The sequence below is a fragment of the Sturnus vulgaris genome, chromosome 10 (genome assembly GCF_052056855.1).
Source record: "Sturnus vulgaris isolate bStuVul1 chromosome 10, bStuVul1.hap1, whole genome shotgun sequence".
In the NCBI taxonomy this organism is placed as follows: domain Eukaryota; kingdom Metazoa; phylum Chordata; class Aves; order Passeriformes; family Sturnidae; genus Sturnus; species Sturnus vulgaris.
In genome coordinates, this window is record NC_142252.1 from 17,079,747 (window position 1) to 17,094,930 (window position 15,184).

General features: G+C 55.8%; 1 protein-coding gene across 2 annotated transcripts in view; it reads right to left on the reverse strand.

Moving 5' to 3' along the window:
- Positions 1-15,184, reverse strand: part of EPHB3 (EPH receptor B3) — a 29,368-nt gene that overhangs the window by 4,936 nt on the left and 9,248 nt on the right. Inside the window, exons 2-10 of one of the 2 annotated variants that reach the window (XM_014871572.2) lie at positions 11,040-11,104; positions 10,002-10,674; positions 2,693-2,848; positions 2,207-2,542; positions 1,298-1,422; positions 974-1,142; positions 775-880; positions 305-402; positions 16-138 (exon numbers count right to left, since the gene is read on the reverse strand). In XM_014871572.2, the coding sequence (XP_014727058.2) occupies positions 16-138; positions 305-402; positions 775-880; positions 974-1,142; positions 1,298-1,422; positions 2,207-2,542; positions 2,693-2,848; positions 10,002-10,674; positions 11,040-11,096 (1,843 nt within the window). In that variant the 5' untranslated portion in view covers positions 11,097-11,104. The remainder of the gene's footprint in view (positions 1-15; positions 139-304; positions 403-774; positions 881-973; positions 1,143-1,297; positions 1,423-2,206; positions 2,543-2,692; positions 2,849-10,001; positions 10,675-11,039; positions 11,105-15,184) is intronic. The other variant, XM_014871573.2, reaches the window with a different exon arrangement.

Consider the following 15,184-nt stretch of genomic DNA (forward strand, 5'->3'; position numbering starts at 1 on the left):
AGCCCCAGGACTTGCCTGCTCCAATGACCTCCTCAATTTTCACACAGGAGATGTCAATCTCTTTGGCAAATTCCCGGACAGCTTCGTTTGGGTCCTCGTAGGTGAAGGGGTCAATGTACACCTTCATCCCAGGAGTAACTGCAAGGGCAGAAGTCATCACCAGGAGGGACGCAGCAAGGGTGACATATGCCAAGCCACTTGGCTGGCTGTCAGCCCATCCCTTGTTAGCAAAGGTTGCCCCTTTGCACGGGACAGGAATTGGGAGAGGACAGGCAGAGTCCATTTGCTAAGCTCTCACACTCACCATATTGCTGCAGCTTCTCTGTGTACTCAGGGTCAGTGTTGTTGCGCTGCTTCCTGCCCAAAGGAGACGAGAGGAGGTGTTCAGTAACCATCCCTTTCCTGATGGGGCAAAGACATTCACTGCCAACTTCCAAATCCCAGCACAGACAGCCTATGCCAGAGAGCCTTCCCTCTGACAACCTGTATGCAGAGCCATCCCTCCACCCGAGTTACAATGGGAGGAGATGGCCTAGTTGTGCTGCATGCATGGCAGGAACCTGGGCAGAGCCCAGTTCGTGCTGGGGAAGCAGAGGCACAATCCTCCCACAGGACCCCTGCTCTGGGACCCACGTGTGGCCGGTCCAGTCCTTCACTCTGTGATTGGAGTTGCCAGAGCTCTGCCCACAGGTGAGGGGGAAAGCTCCGAAAAGCCAGACATGAGCAACCCCCAAACCCAGCTTTGAAGCCCTCTTCCCTGAAAAGCTTCAGTACCTGAAGCAGACGATTGCAATCACCACCACCACGATGACAAACACCAGGCCTGCAGTGGCTGAACCCACGATCAGAGGCAGCTCCTGGAAGGTCTTGCTGGTGGAACCTGATGGAGGGACAGGTAGGAATCAAAGTCAAGCTGGGAAAGGAGCACATTGGGAGGGCTAGGGGATGGAGGCAACCCAGTGCTGGTACCTACCACCCTCCGCAGTGGTCTGAAACTCTGTGGGGAGGCTGTAGCGGCCATATCCTGCCACGGTGCGTGCCCGGACCTGCACCATGTACCGAGCATTGGCCTTCAGCCCGTCCAGCCGCACTGAGTTCTTCTGGCTGGTGACTGTGTTGGCGATGCCATCATTCTGGCCTTGCTGTAGGGGAGACATGGGTGTCACCTCTGTGAAGCCACCCTCCATTTGCTAGCTCCCATATCCCCCAGGTACCATGTTTGGAGGGATCCCCTATGCCATGGTGCTGATGGCCAACTAGAAGGACTGGAGGAGGGAAAAGGCTGTTCCTACTTTACCTTCTCTGAGTACTTGATCTCGTAGTCCAGAATGATGCCATTCGGTCTCTCTGGGGGAGTCCATGACAGCGTCATGCTGTTCCCGGTGCTGCTGTGCAGGTGCATCGTCGGCACGGCAGATGGGGCTAGGAAGGAGGGCAGGGAAGGAATGAGCCACCTGCATCAGGCTTCCTCCTCCACCATCCCACACAGTGTAGGGGATGCTCTGCCTGCGACCTGCTTGGATAATCTTGGTGGAAAGGCGTGGGAAAGCTTTGAGACTAGCCTCCCCCAAGTCTCCATAAGGAGGTGTGATCTCAACACAAGGGGAGCTTCAGAAATAGCACTGAGGTCATGCTTCACCCCATGCCTAGCTGCAAACTGGTCTGCGGAAGGGCCCTGCCAGCCCAAACTGGGGCTCCCTCCCCTCCTCCACTCGCCAGGAGCTCTGTGCTCCACCCCAGCTGCAAGACCCATGAAATCAGATCAGTGCGCAGTGGCTGGAGATTATCAGCACGCTGGAGCAGGGCCAGAGTGGGAGGAAGGAGGGAATGGCAGAGCACTTGGCTGCCTGAAAAGGCTTGGGCTGGTGCTGAGTCTTCCCAAGCACACAGGAGAGAAATCTCATTTCCTTCCTCCTCCTCTCACAGCAGGCACAGCATCTCTGGGGTAGGTCTAGGAGATCCAGAGCTCTCTGGAGCATGTGCCAACCCTAGTCTTCTCCACTTGCATGCATTCTGATCTCATCTCCTCTAGGGACATGCTTTAAACAGAGAGGACAGTTTTCCCAAGGAATTAGATGCAGGCCCAGAGAGCCAGTTATGCAGCACTACAAAGGACTGTAGCCTCCCAGGCTGTCAGAAAGAAATTTCTGCTCCACTCTGCTCTGAGGAGGAGATACAGCCCCTGCTCCCAGGTGGCTCCACTGACCTGCCTGGTTGGTGGTGATGTTGACAGAGGCAAAATGGGGAGGGTAGGGACTCTTGTTGGAGATGCCGTTCACGGCCTGGATCTCGAAGGTGTACTGGGTGTGGGCCATCAGGTTGCTGATGTAGATGCGTCGCTCGGTGAGGCCGAGCTGGCGCGGCACGAACTCCACGTTGTCGTCGCAGCGGGTGCACAGGCGCCGCTCCACGCTGCATTTCTTGCAGATGACGTTGTAGAGCAGGTCATCCCGCCCGCCCGTGTCCTGCGGCTCGCTCCACTCCAGCACCAGCGATGTCTCATTCACGTTGGAGATCACATTGCGGGGGGCTGAGGGGACACCTGCAGGGAAATGTGAGGGGTAGGGGTGGTGTGTCTTCATGTCCAGCTCACCCCTGGCATGGGCACAGCACATACCTCCATCCCAGATACACCCCGCCATCACCTCCACAGCTTCCCTTGCCTCCCCTCCTTGCCCAGAACAGGACTCACTGGTGCAGGCACTGTCTGCTGGGTCTGTGTCTGCCCGGAAAAAGCCATTTCGACAAGTGCAAACCATTGCTGCTCCAGAGGTGGTCCGGCTATTGGGAGGGCAGGGAGAGCAGGGACCTTCCCCCTGCTTCGACTTGAAGGTTCCTGGGCCGCATGCTGGAGGGAAAAAAACCAGACCTGAGTTATAAAGTGACCCCAGAAAACGCTCCCACCATAACTGGGTAGACCCTTCTTTGCTACTCTGCCAAATCTTTGATCAGTGGCTTGAAGACCTCAGGCCTCCTATGAGCCTTTCCACCACCATCAGCTATGCCCAAGGACGCATGGCTGGGAAGAGTGAGAAGAGTGGGCTGATGGAAGGACCAGACAGCTCAGGCACAGGTCTGCCAGGAAATGCTGTGCTCCAGCAGCATGCCCGAGGTAATTGGAGATGGGATGAGTTGGTCATCACTAGCAGTACAGGGGGACAGGACAGGTCCATCCAGGAGCTCCATTCCTCGGTTTTGTTTTTTCACTGCCCTTCCCAAGGGTCTTACCACGCTCCCTTCCATGAAGGAAGGCTATGCTGGTTTCCGGGCCTGGCAACCTTCACAGTGCCAGGTCCATCCTCCAGGGAAATAAGGCTGCGAAGGAAAGAATTCCTCAGCCCTGTCCGCAGCAGCCCCTGCAAGAGGCCTCCACCACCCAAAATCAGCCACTCAGCCCCAAACCTTCCGCCTCAGGCTCTTGAACCACTTGTCAGTCCCAGGGTGGTGGCACCTCACGAGGTCGGCTCAAGTGGAGCTCTGAGCGAGATGAAAACATTCCTGCAGGTCCTTGGCTGAAGAGCTGCTTCAGCATCACTGCCACCTCCCTCCTCCACTTCCGATCAGGGTCCTTCAAGGAGCCACAAGTCCTGGGATAGGGCCTGATTGGCACCACAAGGTGTTTATTTGTAATGAGGGGCACGTGAAGGGATTAACAGCACTTGAGCCAAAGAGCAGAGCGGCCTCGGGAACCTGACCCACACCTCAAAATATCCCAGTTTATCACACTGCTACCCAAGGAAGCAGATTCTGTGCTCTGTGTTTGCAGCTGGATGAGGTGAGAGACCCACTGGCGCCTGCTCTGCTTCGGCATCACCCTGCTTGCCGCAGCCAGGGCAGCATCAGCACCGACAGCCCGAAGGAGGGCACGTCCTCCTCGCTCCACCACATTAGGGAAGCTCCGAGGGCAGTAACCCTCCCACCTCCCACGCCTGTCACACATCATCTTGAAAACAGGAGGAGGTTTCCTGGTGCTTCACCAGGCTGTTGCAAGTGGAAGTTTCCTGCTATGAGGCATCTCCCGACGCTCTGTGTGGAAGTTTTCCGGCTGGTTGCAGCTCCACACGGGGTGTGGAGTGCTGTGAGTCACACGCTGCTGTGCCGGCCCCGCAGGGACCCGCACACAGCTCCAGGTGCTGTCTTGGGTCTCTGGTTTGTCCGGGCACCAGGCAGCAGCAATCCCAAGGGAGAAGTCCCACTCCAGTGCAGTGCTGCTGGCCAGGGGGACGTGAGAGCAGCCCCTCACAGAGACAACTGACTGTTCTCCAGCCCCTCTGCCTGGATGGGTGTTAGGAGCTGTTTCCTGCTCCCAGGGTGCGAACCTTCCGGCAAAGAGACTCTTTGGTCAAAACAGGACCGACTACATGGCTCAACTGACTCCAGCTCCTTGACCTGAGTTCACCCAGCCTCTGGGCCTTCCCCTTGGAAATGAAAGCTTTGCCCGTCCCGACTGTGCAGGCTGGAAGGCAATGGAGTACACAGATCTGCTCCTTGGCAAGCAATGGGAAGACAGCAGGTCTAGGGCTTCTGTGTCCCCAGCCTGGGATAAACAGGCCACTAGAAAATGTGTCTTTATGCGGACAGTAGAGGCCCAGAGGTCGCAGAGCAGCTTTGACATAGGCAGACCCACCCCGGCTGGAGTCCCGGGCGGTTCAAACTGGGTGGATGCAGATTCACACATAAGGAACCAGATTGTTCAGGAATGAGAGATGACTGAAACCTCTTGGACAGGAACGCTCTGGGCTCAGAAAGCTGCCAAACATGCTTTGGTTATGGAGAGGAGCCCAGATCCATCAGGGACAAAACCCCCCGAACAGGCTTATTGGGGGGAGAGTGAAGCTGGAGCAACCAGAGCTTATGTGAAGCTGACAGCCCAAGCATGACATGGCAGCCAAGGACAGCCAGGTGCTTGCAAAGGATGCACGAGGGATGAGGGCACTTGGTCTCCTGCACGTGAAATGCCAGCCGGTGCCCAGTGGATTATGGGCACGGAGGTGATAGTGGCCTCCCAGACACAGGAGGAAAGGACAGGTAGAGCTGACCTTCAGTAGCTGCCTGCCACCCCGAAATAGTGCCCAGTGCAGGCACAAGGGATGAAGGCCTTTTCTTTGCATCCTCATTCCACCCTGGCAGGAGGAGGATGAGCCATGAACTAGCTCTGTTAAGGAGGGGAAGAGCAGCAGAGGGACTGAGGCCCAGATGCACTCCAGTGTTTAAGTTTCCAACTCTGCTTAATAAATCAGAGCATAAAGACCTCGGTGGCAGCATGACAGCTCTCAGCCGCCACATTTGAAGGCAGTAACCGAGCTGAAAGCTGATCCCAGGTCCCTGGTGGATAAGCCGCTGTGTCATCTCTTCTCTGCAAGAAACTGCCTGTACAACAACCACTGTCTTGGCCAGCACGCTGTGGAACGAGCCTGGGAGCTCTGGAGTGGGAACGTGACTCCATCCAGCCGGAGCTGGGAAGCCAGGCTCCCTTCTCCCTACCGAGAGCTTTGCATAAGCACTTTTCCTGCTGAAGTGTCCTCAAATAAAATAACAACTCTGAACCTCTGCACACAGATCACATCTCCTGGTGCTGTGTTGCGGTCACCTCTGGGGAGAACATGACAGTCAGTGACAGCCACAGGATAACAGGTCAGGGAACCGAAGCGGAGCTCCCCGGTCTGAAGAGGAGCCGCTGGTTTGATGGGAGGGAGAGGCAGTCTGGCCTGACAGCAAAGATCAGCCACAGAGGGGATTTGTGTGGGGTGTAGGAGGGAGGAGGACAGTAACAGAGCCCTGCTGTAAAGCTGCCCGTGCACCCCCTGTGGGGCATCCATCACACACCCGGCATGGCAAACCTGGCCATCCGGCTGCTTCTGGCAGCCCCTCCAGGATTTTCATCAGCCGCCCACCTCCAGGGCCTGATCCTGTCTCAAAGAGCTGTAGCACAGAGCTGGGGGAAGAGGAGGGTACTGTTCCCAAATACAATCCCCGCCCTGGTGAATAAAGTTCAAGGAAGGGAGCTGAAAAAAACACTGAAATAAAACCCTTCTGGCAGCAGCAGAGAGCAGTGACTCATCCCGTAGGCAGCCTCCATTATTGCATGGGATGCAGGCAAGCAGCAATGAACCACGCGTGCATCCCCAAAACTTTGGGGTCTCCTTCCCTGGGGAAGACAGGGATAGCCGTGACACACTGGGAAAAACCAGCCCCAAACTACCCTGTTTCATGTTTGACTGCTTCCCACTCACACTACAATATTCCAGCATCCTTCCAGCTATTTCTCTCCCTGTAGGACTGAAGCAGGACACCTCGCCTGAGCCTAGATAAATTAAATTGATCATATCCCTTTGTCCATCAACCCTGTAATTTCTTTAGAGGCAGCAGTCAGGTTTGTTCGGGACGATCTGTGCTTTATGAACCTGCACAGCTCGCTCCCTTCTCGCTGTTGTAAGTGGCTACAGATGGAGCAGAGCTGTGGAAGCAATAGCCTGGCTACAGCCAAGGCGGTAACTCTGTTTTTAAGTCTCTCTTAAAAGGCAGTTATTAAAAAAAAAACCGAAAATAGTCACCCTTTGGGTGAAAATATTTCACACTAGCGCAGTCCAAAAGTGAATGGAGTAAATCTGAAGGGAGAGAAGGGGAACAGCCCTTGGGGGTTTGAAGTGGCATCCAAGGAACAGGCAGGAAAACAATTTTTGTCTTTTTTTTTAAGAAAAGGAAAAAAAAATTCAATAAGCAAAGCTGCCTCTTGAGCCACAGTGGGTCACAGGCAGGACGGCAGGGGCAGATTTCCTCGACTGTGTTACAAGTAACCCATTGTGGAGCTGCCTGGCTGTAAACCGGCAGCTCTCCCTGCCTTCCCTGCTGCTGCCTTTGATCTGGAATCCCGGGCAATTAATCCAGGCAGTTTCACTTCCTGGGTTTCATGCAGCAAGCCCATGTTGCAATGCAAAGCTGCAAACAGTTGGCAAGTGCAATGCTTGCTTGGCAATTTTTTTTTTATTTAATTCAGGGTGATGTTTTCATTAGTCACTGATTGCAAGGGAAATTTATTTTTGCAAAAATTCTGATTTTGGCCCCAGCCTGACCTGCAGTCACCTACTGATTGTGCCCAAATGTTCAGTGCCCGGTGCCACAAGAAAAGAAACATCAAGAAGACTAGAAATGGGTCTCAGGAAGGTGTGGTGTCATGATGGACACTGTCACCTCCAGTGCTCCTACAGTTTGTGTACTACACAGACTCAGCAGCCCTCCCAAGTGGGGTGCAGGCTCTGGGGCGCTGTGGTCCTCCTCCAGGGCTCCCCCATGAGCAGAGGGGACATGCAAGGAGGGGACTCACTGCTCACCCTGGCACAGCAGCCTTTCTGTCTTTGTGTGAAACCAGCAATACAAAGGGTGCAAATCCCAACAAATCCATCACGGAGCACATGCCCAGGAGCGTTTTTGGGGAGCCCCTTGACACCAAATCCCCTGAACTGTTTGGTTGCCTCCTAAACCAAAAGGAGAAGGGATGGGGCTAGGGGAAAGGCTAAACCCCAGGGGCTGCAGAGCCTGGGGTGTGAATGCAGTGCACCCCAGCCCATGGGAGGCATGTGGGAGCCTTTGCTCCCCTCCCTGGCCAGCAGCTCCTCCTTGTCCTCCAAGAGCTGCCTCTGCAGCTCTGCGTGGCAGGGAGTGTGTGGGAAGCAGCACAACCCCCAGAAGGGCCGTGTGCTAATTAAATAAAGATAATGAGGCTGAGAACGAGATGCCAAATCAATGCTGTGGCAACTCAGGAGTAGAGCGCCAGGTACCAGCCTGGCGTATCGTCTTACAAAGCAAGCCAAAGAAACTGTCTTCAGTCAGGCAGGATGAGCCCTCTGCTCCCGAGGGACTGGGATACAAGCTGCATTGTAACAGGTCTGAATGAATGCGAGCTCTAATCTTGGCTCTGGATGGAGATAAAGAGGAGGAGGAGGAGGTCTTCAAAGGCCAGTGAAAGTCTGGGAAAAGGGGGAGATTTACAACAGGGCTTATCCCATCTAAGCAGTAACTGGGTATTGTTATTTATTAAAATGCCATCTGGCACTCTGGAGCGCTGCTCACCCGCACGGTGAAGCCCCTGCGGGCTCCCTGTGGCGGGAGTGATGAAACCCCAGCTATGGGGGGCTGCATCCACACTGCTGCCCATGACATGGCCTCAGAGACTTCTCGGTGGTGCTGGACTGAGGAAATGGGATAAGGGAACACCCAGGCAAGAGGAGAAAAGAAGCTGCAGCTCCGGCTTCTCCCAGCCCTTCTTCAGCTGTTTCCACTTAAAACACACGATCATATGGCGGAAAATCTGATCCTACAAGCACAGCGCAACTTTCCCAGAGAAACGTGAGGACACTGCCGCTTCTGCCCAGCAAGAAGGCTGCCTGCCGGATGGAGACGTGCCCATGGCCCAGCGTGGCTTCCCTGCCTGCTGCAGCAGAAGCTGGGGCTTGGTGGGAAATCAAAGGCACTGGGAAAGCTGCCACATGGGGGTCTGTCCAGCTTGGAGATGTGGAGACGGGACCTTGCCCCAGGCTCCTGAGCTTAATCTGGGGAGCTCTGTCCTGCCTTGGGATGCCTCCTCTCAGCACAGCCTCAGTACTGGATGGAAACTGTGTCACCTTGTGTCCAAACCCCACTTTCTGCTGGGAAAGAGCCAACATGATGCACAGTCTAAGATCTCCCAATCCAAGCAAGAAGGAAAGCAGCTCCCCAGGAGCATGGACCTCAGTGCAGTTTAAAGTGTGGACAGATGCCTGGCACTGGTGTCCATCTGCTCAGCAGGAGTCAGATTGGCTGCTCCCAAGACTGATGCAGGGGGCTGTGGCACTGAAGTCAGAGCTGTGCTGGCACTGATGCTGCTGGAGGCTCTGGATCCCCAGCAGAGCTGTGGCCCTGCGAAGACTGACCTCTCCCTAACTAGCCACAGGAGCATGGCTGTCAGCTATGCTGCTCCCAGAGCCAACAGGGAGGCCAGCCTGGCCCAAGCCCCACATTACAGGCCATCCCAAGTCACATGGCCCCTGCCAAGAGCAAAGGACCAGCGCCAAGCATCCCGTCATCAGCGAGCACAAGGCATCCAGTGCTGGGGGCCCAGCCAGCATCCCACTCCCTGTACAATGCCTGTAGCCAAGGGGAACGGCAACCTTTCTGCCCTAAACTCCAGCCACCCCAGGGCAGGGTCCTGCCTGCCAGAAAGAGCTCCCAAGAAAAAAATCACTCCAAGGGAGTGCAACATTCATCTAGACAGATTTTTCCTGATCAACACACCTGAACTGGGGTTAAATAGCAACACCAAAGCTATCATGGGAGAGCATGGCAGCTGCAGGACCCACACAGAGCTATCCCGCTGCTAGGGTGGCTCTCAATCCCCAACATCTCCAGCAGGATATGTTTCCTTCCCTTCCCGCAAGAACAGGGAGCTTCAGATCCCCTGCCTTTGTGCTGGTCCCTACCATCCCTGCTGAAAGCTTTCAGCACTGGCAGGGGGAGCATGCATCAGCATGGCTTCTCCCACAGCGGAGCCCTGCTCACCACCAGGGCTTCCGAGTGCCTCCGCACAAGCAGCGTGAAATCACACTTGCCAAGAACAATCACTTGCCCCAGCCACGAGCACTGCAGGAGGGAGAGAGGGAATATGCTGGATACAGCAGCAGCGACAAGAGAGAGATTTTGGTAATGCTCAAGGGCTTAAATGTGCTGGATCCCTGCTGAGGACCATGCCTTGAGCTGCAGCTCTGTGCAAGGAGATGCATCCCACAGAGGGTAGCACTGGTGGTTGCTCACCAGTGTGTCCCAGCAGATACTGGGAGACACTGCACAAGTCCAGACCACGAAGATTTTAAGGCTTCAGAGTTCAAATTGCAGACCTCTGACATACCACCCTGCTCACTCATCAGGGAAAAGCCTCCAAAACCAGACTGAGCTCAGTGCAAAACCACCTCCTTCACATCACCGCACCCATGGGGACAAAAGTCATGATCACTCTGCCACGCACATACCTTGGCACTGGGTATCCTTCATGGTGGGCTCATATCCAGCAGCACATGTACATGCTCCCACGGGTACCATCCACTCGCCATCGCCGTTGCAGTACAGCTTCAGGGGCACAGACACCTCCACTGCATTGGGGATGCAGGTGCCTGGTGCGATGACCAGGGAAGTGGGCTCAGCCCCTGTTAAAGTCTCCGGGAAGATAGCAAAGCCAGCAATGGTGTTGGAGCATTTCTTGTAGAAAGCCCGGACGGAGATGAGGGACATGCAGGCTCCTAGGTCTTGGAAGGCAAGGTAAAAACCATTCTTGGAGAGAGGGCCAAAGCTGCGCACCTTGGTGTTCACGCGGCCAGACTCCAGCTTGGAGAAACTCTCATCTGGGGCAATTGTATCCACTTTGATATAGGGGTTCTCCATCCAGAAAGGGCTGTTTGCAGAGGCAGAATCCGTATCTGACTCATAATAGAAGAGGTTGAAGGTCTCTTTGCAGGAGCCAGGGATGTTGGGGATGCTGTTGCAGTCCCGCACAGTGAACTTCAGCTCCACGTAGACACGCTGGACATCCTGGCGCTGGATGAATTTGGTACGAAGCCAGTTGTTCTGGTTGGCCTCCCGTACGTTGCAGACCTGGTACGTGCGGATAGGGTTCATGGCCTCGTCATAACCACTGACTTCTTCCCACTGTGATTGAGAGGGAAAGGGTTAGATCCCCAGCCAGGGACATCAGTGCCATGGACACACTGTGAATGGCACAGGGTGGGGGGGAACAGGCAACAGTCAACAGGGAAGAGCAGCAGCTGCATCTCCACCCGTCACAACCCTCCTGGTCATCAAGGTGACTAAGAGCAACCCAGGCCAGGGACCATGGCACTCCCACTCCGTTGGCACAGAGTTAAGAGGAGATGGTTTCATGAGGCGAGGATATGCACAGGAGGGAAGGAGAAAGATGCAGCCAGCTTCACAAAGGCACTGGTGAGCAAGCATGATTACCGTGGGGCCAGGGCCAGCTCTGCTCTTTGGAGGTCAGGACCAGGTTCTAAACTTACCCCTGTCTCTGGATGAGTTGTCCATGCCAACTCAGAGGTCACCCACTTCGTGTCCATCAGGGTCTCTGGAGAGAAAGGAAGGAGAGAAAGAAGTAATTGGAGATGAAGGCCAAGATTAGAGGGGAAAAAACCCAGGAGGAGTGGGGGAGAGGAGAGCTGAGCCTGACATTTCTGTGGAAAACAGCAACTTGGGGGGTGAGACATGGTGGGAGGAGGGGGGAGTGGCGCAGACAGACTCCAGATTTCTCTTCTCCTGTCAAGAGAACAGGAAGAGCGAGGCGTCCCCGGAGAGCTGTGCTGGAGCAGGCAAGCAGCAGGACGAGGAGTTGGCCAGGTGGCAAGAGGGAGATGGGGACAGGCTGCCATTCCCAGCCACTAACACAGCTAAATGTGCCCCCCAGGCAGTGCAGGGGGTGCCAAAGGAGGAAGACCAGGCGCCCCGTCCTCACCCTCCCCCTCTGCTTTGGCAGGGCGCGTATTTACTGTGGCTGGGGTTGAAAGGGCCCGTTCCCATGACAGGGTGGTGCGGGCCAGGCAGGTTTATCCAGAGGAGGAGGGACTGGCAGGCTGCTCTCCCAGAGACGCCCCACATCACTCATTTTACAAGAGGGGAGAAGAATTTGACCGTCTGGCCAACATTCCTGGAGCAGACTACAAGACAAACCACCCCGGCAGCATTCCCCAAACAGCCCCAGCCCCAGCCTTGGGGAAGCGAGACGCTTGTCTGGGAAGAGCTGCAATTGCAGGCAGCTGTCGCTAATCCCAGGCAGAGCCGCGTGGCTCCGCGCGAGCACCACGCGCAAAAACCAGGAGTGAAACACAAGGATGGGAGCACACTGACATGCTCAGGGGCCAACGGCTCCTCTGTGAGCTGCTGGCCCTGTGAGCCCTGCTCCAGGAATGGTCATTAAACTGTTTGGAGAGTAACAGGCACCCCAGCACTCTGGGGTCCTCTGGACCTTCTTCTGCCTAAGGGGGATTTGGCAGAAGATGAGTGCAAATACCTGGAGACCGTGGTGTGCTCGGGGGTCTCTGCTGCCTGCACCAAGCAGGACCCAGGACCAGCGCCAAAACAACTCCCTGATGAGGGCATCCCCTTCCCCAGCCACAAGTATGGCCCCATCCCAAACTCCATGCAGCTCCCCAAGGGCTGCCCATCCATCCATCCATCCATCCATCCATCCATCCATCCATCCATCCATCCATCCATCCACTTCTCACCCACCCAGGCTCAAGATGAAGTGCAGGGAGCCATGGTCTCAGCAGTGTGCTGAGAACTGCTCACTCTTGCTGGCTGAGGCACAAGGATATGCCAGAGCAGCTCAGATGTGCAGCATGGCTCAGCCCCACAGCAAGAGGCAGTTTCAGCTTCTTTCCTTCCATCCCAGGAAAAACCCAGACTGACCCAGGCAGGGAGGAAGTGTGGAGGAGGAAGGAAGTGTTCACGCATCGCAGGGTTTCGGATGAAGCCCGACTGGAGGTAAACACCTTCTTCCTGTGTCCCACCCTGGGGAGACCCGCCAGCAGCTTCCAGGCCAGCACCCACAGGCAGACTGGGAGCACAGGCTGTGGGTGCCACCACGGCACAGATAAACAAGCATGTCTGGGGATACGTGGGCTCTCTGACCTGAGTTGTGGCTTGCCAGGTTGGCAGCTGGGCCAGTGAGCTTGCTTCTCGCCCAAGCTACTCGCTCAGAGCAAACACAAACACAGTCTCATTGTGGGCTGGTGCCACTAACACTGGACATGGCACTAGGGACAGGGAGAAGAAAACATCTCGTGGTGCTAGCTCCCAATCGGGAGAGGTGTAGAGGGGCAGCATGTACAACAGACACCAGTGCAGAGATGGTTATGGGCAGTGGTTATTTGCTGTTTCTCAAGAACACAAACTAGGGGCATCTGGCAAAAACAGAGGGAGAGAAGGAAGAAGCCCTCTGTCAAGCAGGTAATGCAGGAGGGGTGGGACACAGCATGGACACTGTGCATAAGGCAGCCAGTCCCATGGCACTACCTGCCCCGGAAGCTGCCATCTCTCTCCCTTCCTATTTCCCACACCATCAGATCCCAAGCACAGCTTTGCACGGCCACAAGACCACTGGAGACGCTGCTGCACTTCCCAGACCCCTGCACGGGGTGGCTGCCAGGGCAGGCAGGCAGTGCCGGATGATGGGCGAGCAGGTTCCAGAAGGGGGCTGCCCACACCTCTGCGAGGGACAGGCCCTGTGCTGGCTGCCCTAATAAGGGCACAGTGGTGCTGTGAGGGCCCAGACACGCCGTGCTGGCGGTGAGCAGAGCCAAGCGTGTGCTCAGCGCTCACAGCGCAGAGCTGCCAGCTCCCGGTGCAGATACTCTTGTGCAGGTCCAGTCAGTGCAGGGCCCTGCTGCTGGCGTGGCCAGCTGGGGGGTGTTTCTGCAGGAGGAAGGGATGCCTTGCGTTCTCAGGGCTGGGGCTGCTGATGGATGAGCGGCGGTGGCGGTGAGTCAGGCTGGGGAGATGGGGATCTGGGTGGCAGGGTGTGCCCGCAAATAGAGCGACACAGGGATGCTGTGGCAAGCCACAGCATAGCTTGGACTGACCAAACCATGGTAGGTGTTTGCTTCCCAAACCTGTCCAAGGTATGTGGGAACTCTCCTGCACAGCAGCAGGCCCCATGTAGGAAGCCCTTGTCATGGCAGTTGTCCTCTCCAGCAGTATCCTTCCCCTCAAGTGTTGGCCGTAGGCAGAACTTCAGCTTGGACAGGAGGCTTGCTGCCTGCATCCTAATTTGGCAGCATCTGCCATCTGACCAGCAGAGGAGGGAAAAAACTGACAGAGCCAAGCTGGCTGTTGGTGTGAGAGCCACGTAAACCACACAGAGAGAGCAGGGAGGGAAAATAATAATAATAAAAAAAAAATCACTGAGCAGCTCAGCTAAAGGAAACAGGCTGAGCACAGAGGGCAGAGGGGATTTCCTGCAGCCACTGGAGTGACCCAGGTGGAACGTCTGCCATTGTGAAGGTCCTGAGTGGAAGGCCCTGTGAGCTTCTGTCTGTGTGGTCCAGGGGCTGGGGGCACATGCTGAGTTGAGTTGCAGAAACTGCTCTCAGCCGTTAAAGGTGCCACAGAGCTCTCACCGTGGCCTAGCCCTGGACCTGGTCCTCTCTCCCAAAACCACTGGGGCACACCAAGCAATGGCCCCCCATGAAAAGGCATGTGGGAGTGTCCTGGGCTGCAGAGCCCAAGCCACTGGGCTTCAGTGGTCCAGGATCAGGCAGCTGCTCTCTCCCTCCAGCCCATGGTGCCAGAGGGGGGTTGAGAGGTGTCACCGGTGATTTCCCAGTGTGGTTCAGGTTTGCAGGTGTTGTGGAGGGACATGAACGGCGTCAGGGCTGGCTGAACAGTGAGTCAAAGCCACTTCAATCCCGCACACCACAGCAAGAGCCTGGTCCCATTAGTCAACGGGAAATTGGCTCCCAATTTCGCCAGCTTGGGGAAGTCACCCTAAGGCTTGCTTTATCACTGTCTGCAGCACTGGGAATTGTCCTCTCCTTACCTTCAGCTGGACAAAAGCAAGGGATGGAGCAGGAGCCTCGCTATGCTCAGCAAGTGCAGCTGGCCAGGGTTGACTCCACATAGAATCAAGAGTTCCATGGCAGAGTGGGATCCCAGGACAGGAAAAGATTCTTACTCCTTGGACAGGGCTGTGAGCATCGTTCTGGCTGCCTACCCCCTCCCCTTCACATCTCCCAAGCATATCCTGAGCTGCAAAGACGAGCGGTCCCCTACTAGCAGCCCTCCCATCACCTCCACAGAGTCCCCAGCAGTTTCACTAGGTGTTTGAAGCCCTGGCAAGGACCCATCTGGAGCCAGGGACCTCTTTCTCCCGGTGCTGAGGCTCAGGAATGCAGCATGCATGGTCTGAGGCCAGCAAAAACGTTTGAACTCCCCCCTTAAGAGGCCCAGAGAGCCCGTCTCACGCTGTTGAGCGGCAGACGCGCGCGGCAGCGATGGCTGAGCCAGAAAAGGGGGGGAAATATCAAAATTCTTTCAAGATGAAGCCACTGGGGAAGACTCAATCGTCTCCACCAATAAGCTCCACTTTGAACATTCTCTCTCAGGACTGATGAGAAGGCAGCTCAGGCAAGTCCAGAGCATCCTGGAAGAA